This window comes from Rhododendron vialii, chromosome 11a (assembly GCF_030253575.1).
Source record: "Rhododendron vialii isolate Sample 1 chromosome 11a, ASM3025357v1".
Taxonomy (NCBI): domain Eukaryota; kingdom Viridiplantae; phylum Streptophyta; class Magnoliopsida; order Ericales; family Ericaceae; genus Rhododendron; species Rhododendron vialii.
The window spans coordinates 25,090,459-25,102,912 of NC_080567.1; the positions used below are offsets into that span (position 1 = coordinate 25,090,459).

The 12,454-nt window shown below is 38.4% G+C and overlaps 1 protein-coding gene across 2 annotated transcripts; it reads left to right on the top strand.

Annotated features, from left to right (window-relative positions):
• The first annotated feature begins 1,643 nt into the window (after nt 1–1,643).
• LOC131306497 (cellulose synthase A catalytic subunit 2 [UDP-forming]-like) lies at nt 1,644–11,157 on the top strand. 2 transcript variants are annotated; one of them, XM_058332767.1, is made up of 14 exons: nt 1,644–2,245; nt 3,296–3,491; nt 3,986–4,215; nt 4,316–4,415; nt 4,513–4,681; nt 6,171–6,437; nt 6,523–6,868; nt 7,409–7,546; nt 7,634–7,759; nt 7,843–8,055; nt 8,336–8,609; nt 8,918–9,114; nt 9,258–9,608; nt 10,119–11,157. In XM_058332767.1, exons 1-14 carry the CDS (start codon nt 2,165–2,167, stop codon nt 10,698–10,700), a joined length of 3,270 nt encoding a protein of 1,089 aa, XP_058188750.1. In that variant the 5' UTR covers nt 1,644–2,164; the 3' UTR covers nt 10,701–11,157. The 2 variants fall into 2 exon arrangements, with proteins under 2 accessions (XP_058188750.1, XP_058188751.1); XM_058332768.1 differs by lacking the exons at nt 1,644–2,245; nt 3,296–3,491; nt 3,986–4,215; nt 4,316–4,415; nt 4,513–4,681 and adding an exon at nt 4,813–4,866.
• The last annotated feature ends 1,297 nt before the right edge of the window (nt 11,158–12,454 follow it).

Below are 12,454 nucleotides of genomic sequence, written 5' to 3' on the forward strand. Positions count from 1 at the left end.
TAAGAAAAAGCCCAAAAATTGTTTAGCGGAACACCACCTACATTTGCAATAAAAAATTAAATCTGTTGTATGGTTATTATTCTTTATTAAAATGTGTTTCATCGTTTATTTTTTAAACCATTTTTTGCAAGTCTTATCTGAGGAAAAATAGTTTTCCGAGCAGAAATGTAATAATACTGACAAAGATCTAACATTAATTAGGCCACATGGACAAGTTGATCAACGGTAATTTAGGGGCAGTAAATCTTCCATTACCATGTGCAATCTAGTTGCATTGAATTGCGATGTGATTACTGGATAATCCCCTGATAATTACTAGTATTTACTACTTAAGTAGATAACATTAATTATGCTCTGTTCACTTGGGTTCTCCGAACCCTTGTCACTCTCGTCACAATTTTTAATAAATTTTTCCTCACGAATTTTGACCCCATCTATCGTAACTTCCCTCAAAACTTTCACGAAATAAACTCAAACAGAATTTGCATAAGAAATAAAATGCTAAAAAGAAGAAGACAATATCGAAAAATGTCATGTCTCCCTACCAATGTGTAACCACTTTTTTTGGACATAGTATAGGACTACTTAATATTTTGTGCGTGTAATTTTAAAACTCTTGCATTATATTTTTTCTCTTAATAAAAAAAATGGTGAAGGATGGGAGGAACAGCTATATATAACAATCTCTCTTGAGAACTACTACAAGGACTTCAAATCTGTGACACCCCGTTTAAGAAACCATTCACTTATAGGTTTCGGCTACTCGTAATTGTTTAGAGGAGGAGGGAGTGACTGACTGACTGTAGCAATTTTCTCTGGGTGTCACTATAAAGATTTTTTACTCGCTTTTAATTTCCGTAAGAGACCAATCAATAGTATTTACCACCCCACGAAGAGCTAGTAGATAACAATCGGGCTTCATACGAAGCCAAAATTCCAAACGGGCGTCGATCACATGACTCTAACCATAGACATCTTGATAATTTATAACTTCTTTTTTTTTTGCCATATTTTATAGTTAGCGGGCTAGTGAGAAGTTAGTTAACGAAGGGGCTCAGAGGTTATCCATAGCTTTGAAATCACAAGCCTCGCCCCTCATGTGACTTGAACCTTGATTGAACTTTAGGGTAAGCAATTTACCATCAGTCTACAATCCGATAGTTCTTGCATATTTATATTACGTTACACGTATGTATGTAACGAAAAATTATTGGGTAGTCTTTGACACCACCACATAGTGCCCAACACCTTTTTACACTACAAATATGTGAGATAACGAGATGTAGTGTATTGTGCATGAATCCCGTGAAAATATGCGGTGGAAAAGGCTGTTGGAGCACCACATGACAATGCCTCAAGACCACTGAATAATTACCCGTATATAATACTACTTCCTCTCTCCTTTGACCAACTCACAACACTAAACGATGAAAGACGACTTATTTACCATAAACAAGAAAACTGTTCACACCATCCAACATAACAAAACAAGGTTAATTTGGTACTTACTCCTATAATAAAACAAAACCAAACCCCCTTAATTACTACTACGTACCAAATTACACTTCTTATCCTTCCTCACCTAAATTACTGGTCCCCACAACCCCAACAAAACCCCCCAAAATTCCCACTCCCCTCGTCTGATCATCAAAATCCACGGAGAGATCCATCCAACCAGATCTCTCTGTCCCCTTTTCCTTTACGCGTTAAGCTTTCTCTCTCTACACCTGTAAACACCTCTCTCTCTCTCTCTCTCTCTCTCTCTCTCTAGACCCTACTGAACTTTTTTTCACTCCACACCCAGTTTGACAGTGAGGTCAAATAATAACCTTTACCCTCCAACTGGGTTTTTCTCCCTCAAGGAAGGAATCACCCAGAAATTCTTTAATACAAACATCTTCTTGCTAACAATATATTGTTATTATATGGAGATATACGTATAAGGGCGTGTATGTGCTGTTTGTGTGTCGTTTTCGGGCCATTCTTTAATGTGGGTTTGGTGTTTCCTGTGATGGGTGTTTAATAGAAGGTGGAAAAAAGCTGTGTGCTTTCTATCTGTGTGAGGCCTTCCTTTCCCCCCCCTCTCTCTCTCTCTCCCTTCTCTCTCTCTCTCTCTGTGATTTGAAGGAGATTGGGAGGAGTCTGTGTGTATGTGGGTGCTGTGATGGAAACCAAAGGACGACTCATTGCGGGTTCACACAACAGGAATGAGTTTGTTCTAATCAATGCAGATGAGATTGGACGAGTAAGTGCCCTCCTCTCTCTCACAATAATCTCTTTGTGTGTTATTTTAATGCATTTTCCTTCTCTTGACTGATTTTGGACTCAATTTGTGCATTTTTAGAGCAAATTGAAGATAAAAATGTTTTTAAAAAATTGCATCTTTTTTCTTTTCTAAAACCTCTGATTTGATTTGGTTCGTGAAGCCATTTCCCCTTTTTCCAGTTAATGTAATGGGGTTTTGTTTTTTTAAGTGCCCTCAAAATCTCGTTTCTTGATTTTCTCAATTAGCCCTGGAACTTGTTTTCAGCTCCATTAGTTGATTCTTGAGCAATTGAAGATGCAGATGTTCTAAAAATTGCCTCTTTTTCTTAATTTTTTTCTTGATTTGGTTTTTGACACTATTTTCTCCCTTCTCAGTTCTTATAATAATAGGGTTTTGTTTTTCAAGTGCCCTCAAAATCTCATATTTCTGAATTTTCTCAATTTGCTCTTGAACTTGTTTTCAGCTCCATTTCTTGATTTTTAGCAATTGAATAAATTGTGTTACATTTCCCCCCTGCTTTTCTCCCTCTGATTTGCTTTGATTTTGACACCATTTACTCCGTAGCACCTATACTTGGGCTATGTCTTCTGTAATGAGAAGTTAATCCTTAATTGCTACTGGCCAGTATTAAATTGCTACTGGCCAGTATTAAGTCTGAAGTCAATGACTGAGACTTATTAGCTCTCAAGCATCGATTTCCTGTTTCTGGGTTTTTTCAAATCATTTCCAACCATTCAAGTTTTTCCTTCAGGTCTAAAGCTAACCTTTTTCTACTCATTTGAGATTTAGCTCTCAAGCATAGTTCTTTTGCTTGCTGTATGTTTAAATGCCTCATACTTTCTAGATTCAAGCAAATGCCTCACTAACTGCTACATTTCCCCCACTTCATAGGCTTCAGAGCTTACTTTTTCCACAATATGCTGCTTTTTTCCATGATATGCAGCTTGAGTCCTCACTTGGGTTCATTGACATCAAGAATTCTGAGAGATCTGATGCCGATTTACGTTGTTGATTGTCTGTGTGTAACAGGTGACATCCGTGAAGGAATTAAGTGGGCAGATTTGCCAGATTTGTGGAGATGAGATTGAGGTTACTGCTGATGGGGAGCCATTTGTTGCCTGCAATGAATGTGCATTCCCCGTTTGCAGAGCTTGCTATGAGTATGAAAGAAGAGAGGGAAATCAAGCATGCCCTCAGTGCAAAACCCGGTACAAGCGCCTCAAAGGTAATAACTTGATTGTCATTTCCTAACCAAACTAAACCAACCCAATCATTTATCCCAATCGATCAGGGTTGGCTACATGATTTGTGATTTGTTTTTCCTGTTGAGCTCTGTCAAAGACATCATGTTACGTGATATCCAACAATCCTAGATCTTTTTGAATTACTGTCTCCTATCATGTACCATAATCATTTTAGTCCTCCTAACTATCAGTCTATCACATTGATGTTAACTGTCTATACCTTAGATCTCCACCTTCTCTTTGCTCTCTTGGTTTGCACTTGTCTTTAGTTTAATCATGGATTGAGGCCTATATATTGGAGTTTTGTAACACTGACATTATATATGGATGTACTGATGAATGATGCTAAGATGATCCTGAAGATCAGTCCTTGATAGTTCCTAAAGAACCGATTTCTTGAATTTTCTACATATTTCTTTAGTTTCATAACTCTATGGCGATAGCCTATTAAGTTGACATCCTATTCATGTTTTAGGGAGTCCCCGAGTTGATGGTGATGAAGAAGAAGAAGAATTTGATGATTTGGATAACGAGTTCGAATATGGGAGCAACGATCATCATCAGCACTTTGCAGAGGCCGCGTTCTCTTCTCGCCTTAGTACTGGCCGTGGTCACCAACGCAATGCTTCTGGGGTCACTGTCCCCTACGATATGGAGTCCTCTCCCCTAAATCCAGATGTCCCACTCCTCACCTATGACCAAGAGGTGAATTGGTTTGACGTTGGTTTATGTTGTTTTTCTGTTGCACTTTTTGTCTGTTGTGAATTTTAAATTATTAATGGTCAAATTAAATATATTCATGAAGGATGCCGGGATTTCCTCGGATAAGCATGCGCTCATCATTCCTCCATTTATGGGTCGCGGAAAGCGAGTGCATCCGGTGCCGTATACTGATTCCATGTCTTGTAAGTTTTTTTGGCTCCGATTGCAGGTAGTTCTTGTGAATTAAAATCATCCTATGATTTGTGTGGCTGAATGTATTTGTTGGTGTTGATTTTACAGTGCCACCTCGACCGATGGATCCTAAGAAAGACTTGGCAGTATATGGGTACGGTACAGTTGCATGGAAAGACAGAATGGAGGAGTGGAAGAAAAGGCAGAATGAGAGACTTCAAGTGGTTAAGCATGAAGGAGATGGTGGAGATGATTTTGATGATCCTGATTTACCCAAGTATGTGCACTCAAAATATTTTTTGGATGGTTTGAATTTGACTTGTATTTATTCAATCTTGAAGTTGGTTGAAATTAAGTGTGATTTAAAGGTGCATATTATTTTTACTGTTAAGAGCAAGACCATCTCGTTTCAAAAAATAAAGGAGATGGTGGAGATGATTTTGATGATCCCGATTTACCCAAGTAGGTGCACTCAAAATATTTTTGGATGGTTTGAATTTGACTTGTATTTATTCTATCATGAAGTTGGTTGAAATTAAGTGTGATTTAAAGGTGCATATTATTTTTACTGTTAAGAGCATGAACATCTCGTTTCAAAAAAAAAAGAGCAAGAAAATTTATTGGTGGTTTATTTAAGTCCCTTATCTTCTCTCTCTCTCTCTCTCTCTCTCTCTCTCTCTCTCTCTCTCTTTTTGAACGAATTTTGTTCTTTTCTTGAGTACTAATAAATATTTATTGGTAGTTGTTGTTGTTCAGGACCTGGACTAAGCTATGTTGGTTAGTGTCGGATCTGTCTATTGCAGAGTCTTGGAAATTAGGTGGTCTATTGATTACAAATAGTTATACCTTTACAATTTATATTTAGCTAGGTGTTGGATGGCAGCTGTCTTGGAGATCAATTGAACTCTGAACCTTGATAGATTAAACGGAGTTGTTATGGAAAAAGTATAAAAAATACAGCAATTTCGCGAAATAATAATAAAAACACTTGGTCAAGATTATTGGATTGGTTGTTATAGTAGGCATAGGTATATTAGAATCCCTTTTGATTAATCTAGTTTTTTCGGTATTTTAGGAGGAGCTTTCAGACATGTGATTTCCTAAATAACATCTTATAGTCCTGCTATTTAATTGATGAAATACCATCTTTAGACTGTAATTATAGTTATCTGTAAATGACAAAGTACTAAACTGAATTGGCTCATCTCAGTGTCTTCTTCAACTTTAAATGAATTTTTTGTTTACCCAAACTAATTGACTTGGTTTTAAGCAAATATTTACAAGATATTGTACAGGGATTTTCATGTAGAAATGTGGATTAGTTCTACATATATGAGTGAATAAAGGAAAACACAAAACATACATAGCTCGAGTTTAAAGAGCAATGGAATATGATTGAATATTCACTAGGTGGAATTTATTTTAAACTTATATTGGAAACGCAATACATTACCTAAGATTTCTATTACTTGAAATGGTTTTAAGTATTTAACTTTTGGTTTGTTCAATTGGGGAATGATCTCAGTTGACATACAGCTGTACCTGTGGTAAATCCGAAATATGGGAGAAGATAAATAAGTGGACGAAGTTTGAATACGAAAAAGCATAAGTAGTCCTTGCAAACTGACTATTGGCTAAACCAGATTGTTTACATTTAATGGAATGACCTGATGGATTTTTATCTAACTTTTATGAACTGCCTTTATGTTCCGATATCAGAAATTTGTTACTAATGTTTCCCTCTTCTTTTTTTTGTTTTTGTTTAGGATGGATGAAGGCAGGCAACCACTTTCAAGGAAACTACCGATTTCTTCGAGCAAGATAAACCCATACAGAATGGTCATTTTACTCCGACTTGCTGTTCTTGGACTCTTTTTCGACTATAGGATTCGCCACCCAGTCCCTGATGCCCGTGGATTGTGGCTAACCTCAGTTATTTGTGAGTTATGGTTTGCCGTATCATGGATATTCGATCAGTTCCCAAAGTTTTTCCCAATCGAGCGAGAAACATACCTAGATAGATTGTCACTGAGGTAAAGGCTCTCTCTTTCTATTTCTGTGCGTGCCCGCCTGTTTGTTTCTGTGTTCTGAGGTAGTGCTTGGAAAACGATATCTCAGGTATGAGAAAGAGGGGAAGCCATCTGAGCTAGCTCCTATAGACGTATTCGTGAGTACCGTGGATCCGATGAAAGAACCACCACTTATCACTGCTAACACAGTTCTTTCAATCCTTGCTGTCGATTATCCAGTCGACAAGGTTGCGTGCTATGTCTCTGACGATGGTGCAGCCATGCTCACTTTTGAAGCCCTCTCTGAGACATCTGAGTTTGCTAGGAAGTGGGTCCCGTTCTGCAAGAAGTTCAATATTGAGCCTCGTGCCCCAGAGTGGTATTTTGCTCTGAAGGTCGACTATCTTAGAGACAAAGTGCATCCTTCATTTGTGAGGGAACGTCGTGCAATGAAGGTTTGCAACTCTCCCTTCCTCACCCACACCCCCCCCCCCCCCCCCCCCCCCCCCCCCCCTCAAATTGAAAGAAGTGTGAATGGATTTGCATGGAAATATTACTGGGACCAAAATACATATCTAAAGGCCATGTTTGATTAGTTGGACTGATTGTGGGAGGGTGTGCAGTACATTAGAATGAGTAACCACAGTACCACACAGGACTAGTAGTGTCGGATTGCCAAACACAACATCCCCAAGTATTGTATTTCACATCTTTGTTGGAGTTGTCCAACGACTATGCAATCCCATTGTTTATTGTTGAATTCAAATGGCTAAAATGCTGTTCACAAGGACATATAACATCGAATCTTAGTTATAACTGGGCCAATCAAGCAGACCCAATGTGACATCGGTGCTATAAGTGGTGGCCAGTATTCAGGATTTGGCATTTAGTAAAATATTTGAAGCTTGAAAAATCCTGATATTAACTGGAAGTTTAGAGTTTATTTGTCAAATGTAATGACTGGTTTTTCCTTTGCTTCTACTTTGTGACTGCAGAGGGAATATGAAGAGTTTAAAGTTCGGATAAATGGGTTGGTCGCCATGGCAGAGAAGGTTCCAGAGGATGGTTGGACAATGCAAGATGGGACACCATGGCCTGGTAACAATGTCCGGGACCATCCAGGAATGATTCAAGTATGCATCTGTTCTTCTGTTTCTATCTTTTTGGGAATGATCCAGGTGAAAGTTTTCATTTTATATCGAACTATGTCTTTTCAACAGGTGTTCTTGGGTCATGATGGTGTCCATGACGTTGAAGGAAATGAGTTGCCCCATCTCATTTATGTTTCTCGTGAGAAGAGGCCTGGATTTGATCACCACAAAAAAGCTGGTGCGATGAATGCCCTGGTAAATCTCCCTCTCTAAGTTTCTAACTTGGATTTAGTCCAGTTTTTTGTTTTTGCATAACTGTTTTTGGTTAAATTTTCTAGGTGCGAGTCTCAGCAGTCATCTCGAATGCTCCTTACCTACTGAATGTCGATTGTGATCACTACATAAATAACAGCAAGGCACTCCGCGAAGCTATGTGCTTCATGATGGACCCCATCTCTGGAAAGAAAATATGTTATGTGCAGTTTCCTCAAAGGTTTGATGGTATTGATCGTCACGACAGATACTCAAATCGGAACGTTGTTTTCTTTGATGTACGTAAAGCACCTTATTCATATTGTTCACGCATTTGCATGATTGTACTTATAATTTTTTACGATTTACATTTGTCATCTGATGTGGTAACACTCCACAACCTCGGGATATTAAGGGTGTGTATGTGGGTTCCATTAAACAGAAGGTGGTGAAAGTGCACACATATACTAAATATAAATGGTTAAACCATAGCAGTACTTTATAGTACTGTTACTACTCTATTTGGATATAGCTGAGCTTCTTCTTCTTCTTCTTTTTTTTTTTTTTCCATTGAAACAGATCAATATGAAAGGACTGGATGGGATCCAAGGACCAATTTATGTTGGAACTGGTTGTGTCTTTAGGAGACAAGCACTCTACGGCTATGATGCTCCTGTCAAGAAGAAGGCTCCAGGGAAGTCTTGCAATTGTTTGCCTAAATGGTGTTGCTGCTGTTTTGGATCTAGAAAGAAAAATAAGAAAGTGAAATCAAAGGAGAATAAGAAGAAGACAAAGAGCCGGGAGGCGTCGACGCAAATACATGCTCTTGAAAATATTGAGGAAGGAATTGAAGGTAAGCAACAGGTTTTGGGGATGTTCCTGATGTATGCTGTTCCCTAGTAGTGCAGAAATTCTTGTTTGATGTGGTCCATTCTTTAGCCTGTTGTCGGATAATGTAGTTTTGTAGGGATTTATCAAAACAAGGGTAGAGTAAATGATAGGGAAACCAATGATCCTGGGCATTTCTTGTGTAAATATTTATGGTACTTACCCAGTTTCTTCTGAAAAACCGTATTTTTAGCTTGGGTATTATTTTCCTGCTCTCTATAGATGTCTATAAAACAGGTCCTTCGTTTGTTGCTGACAACTTCTTCATTGCAGGAATAGAAAATGAAAAATCTGCCCTCATGCCCCAGGTAAAATTTGAGAAAAAGTTTGGGCAGTCGCCAGTTTTTGTTGCTTCGACACTGCTAGAGGAAGGGGGAGTTCCACCTGGAGCAAATTCTGCATCACTCTTGAAAGAAGCCATTCATGTTATTAGCTGTGGTTACGAAGATAAAACGGAGTGGGGAAAAGAGGTATGTAACAGCTACAAAGTTCTGAGCTTTTTGGTTTGGTTGCTGTTTTAGAGTCCGTTTGCCACTACACTTTTAAGAACATTCTTTTGGTCGACAGATTTTGCCACTTGTTTTTGAGTCTCTCAAATTTCTTTATTGACCAGGTTGGGTGGATTTATGGATCGGTTACTGAAGATATTTTAACTGGATTCAAAATGCATTGCCATGGCTGGCGATCAGTGTATTGCATTCCGAAAAGGCCGGCATTTAAGGGATCAGCTCCCATTAACCTTTCAGATCGTCTGCACCAGGTACTTCGGTGGGCCTTGGGTTCTGTTGAGATTTTCTTTAGCAGGCACTGTCCAATCTGGTATGGTTATGGGTGTGGTCTGAAGCCGCTGGAGCGATTTTCATATATCAACTCAGTTGTTTATCCCTTGACATCCATTCCCTTGATTACTTACTGTACCTTACCGGCTGTCTGTCTTATTACTGGGAAGTTCATCGTCCCTGAGGTAACCCCACTGTCTCCAACTTATTATATTGTTATTGGTAGAAAACAGTACCTAATCATTTTGAGGACCATAACTGGATAATATGTTCTAGGTAGTTGAAGCTGCAGTTTAGTAATTTTGTTGTGGCCTTCGACCCATCTGCATTGGCCATAGCTTATTGCAATTTTGATTCTCATGTAGCTTGTAAATGCGTGTGAATTTACAGAATGGCATTTAGCATTTTAGCGTCAAATCTTTTTTCATGCCTAAAAATGCAAATGTCGTAAATTCACTTGCATAAATAACAAGAAAGAAGTGATGAGAAAAAGGGAGTGTGAAAATCATTTACCCTAAGAATTCCAATCTTGGAATGTGGACACTAGTGGTAGTAGAAATATGATGGTTTAATTTTCCGCGTAGGCCATGCGGGATCACACACTCAATTTCATTTTCTCTACAAATTTACAATACCAAAACCAAAACCCCATCCAGAGCTGATTTCCCAAACAATCTCTTTGTTCTTATCTACAGATTAGCAATTATGCCAGCATTGTGTTCATGGCCCTCTTCTTATCAATCGCTGTTACAAGTGTTCTTGAGATGCAATGGGGAGGCGTTAGCATAGATGACTGGTGGAGGAACGAGCAGTTCTGGGTGATTGGTGGCGCCTCTTCCCACTTCTTTGCCCTCTTCCAAGGTCTTCTCAAGGTCATAGCAGGTGTCAACACAAACTTCACTGTTACATCCAAAGGTGGAGATGATGGCGATTTTGCAGAGCTTTATCTTTTCAAATGGACGTCCTTGTTGATACCTCCGATGACTCTTTTGATCATCAACATAATCGGGGTCATAGTTGGGGTTTCGGATGCCATCAACAATGGTTACGAGTCGTGGGGACCGCTGTTTGGAAGGTTGTTCTTTGCTCTCTGGGTGATTGTACATCTCTACCCTTTCCTCAAAGGTATGATGGGGAAACAGGCCGGAGTTCCTACGATCATCGTGGTGTGGTCGATTCTCTTGGCCTCTATTTTCTCACTTTTGTGGGTCAGGATCAACCCGTTTTTAGCAAAAGGTGGCATTGTATTGGAAGTTTGTGGGTTGAATTGCAACTAAAAGGATGCAGAAATAGAAGCTTGTATACATCTGTGAGAATTGCAAAAAAGGGCTGCTTATCGGGTAAAATATTTCCTATTCCATCAGGGTAAAATATTTCCTATTCCCTCAGACACGACACGATTATTGATGAGAATCATCGGTAGCATACATGAGTTGGAGAGGAACTCTGTGGTGGGTTTGTGTGTAGATAAAACAGGTCTGGGACCGGATACATTCATATTTGTTCTGCAAAAATTTCCATTGATTCTTTAGATACATTTGCTTCCTTTTGTTTTTTGTGGAGTCGAAAGGGATGGAACTCGGGGGATGCTCTCTGTAAAATCCCAGAAGAACATAAAAGCTGCTTTTCTCCATAATTTATGTTCCCTCCTAAATAAGGGACTTGATGTAATGTGTTCAGAATTTTAAAGTTCTCATTTTTAGAAATATCATTATTATTTTATTTTTCTGTGAACTGAGCTTGATTTTGTACTAGTGCTCAAATTTCATGCATTCTCTATGTAATGTTAATAAGATGCCTCCTGTTACTAGAACTAGTCTAAAATTGTGTGCAAGATGAGTCCTACTTGTTCAGTGTTCCAAACATTTTCAAAGCTTAGTGTGTTTTATAAATGAACGAGCTTGAGCCAAACTTTTAGGATCCTTTTGATGGAACTAAGTAGATCCGTGAAGGCGGATTAAAAAAAAAAAGTAGATCCGTGAAGACCAGATGCCGGAGCGATTACTTCTGCAGCAGGATGTGTTGACATAAATATAACATGGTTCCATTAACTTGAATATTGTTTGCATCTGCTCTCCTTTTTCTGTCTACTGTTTTTTTGGCCAACAGGAGATGAGAACCAAGAGACATTTCTCAGTTAAGAATGGTTTTTTCTGTCTTCCACGAAGGCCTTCAAATGTGTTTTCCACATTTTACACATCTCCAATCTCACTTAGGAATGGTTTTTCTGTGTCTGTTCTTTCTGTTTGAAGGGTCTGCTGAAGCATTTTAAACATTACCAAAAAACCTCTGAAATTCTAGATATTTTTGAAGAGTCAGTTAAGAGACGCTCTTCCAATACACAAGGAAACATGATTACATGAAGACTTCAGCTGAGGAGTATGATTTTGTTTCGGATTTTACTTCGTCATGCTAAAACAACATACCATTATTATTATTTACAAGTCAAGTATCCCGATTTCAAAAAAACTCTCTCTGAGAAGAAACTACTCTTTTCGGGAAGAGTCTTTCAACAAAACAATTAGAACACTTTGCCACCGACAAAAGCACTAAAAACTCTTTCGAACTAATTTTATACCTTTAACAAAAAGCTAACCATTAAAATAGCTTGGACCGGAGCTCAACTCCGCCACCGACATCAAGATCTTTTCCTTCCACCACCAAAAGTGTAACCGCTGTTGAAGACCCACCACAAGATAAGTAAACGACAATCTCATTCAGAGGAGAATAATATGTTTGTTGTTATATGGAGATATACGTATAGGGTGCTGTTTGTGTGCCGTTTTTGGGCATTTTTTACACTTTCTGGTGAGAAATGATGAGATAAGAAAAGGGAAGAGTCAATAAAAAAAAAAAAAAATCTATTTTTGTAATTTTCTCTTCATTTTTCATCAAAATACTTTATCTAAACGGATGATTTGACTAGAAACCATAAATTTTTTTTTTTTTCATTTTCATGAAATCCCTCCATCAAAAAGGAGTTGTTAATGTGGGTTGGTGTTTTCCTGTGACAAGTGTTTAAGAGCACGTG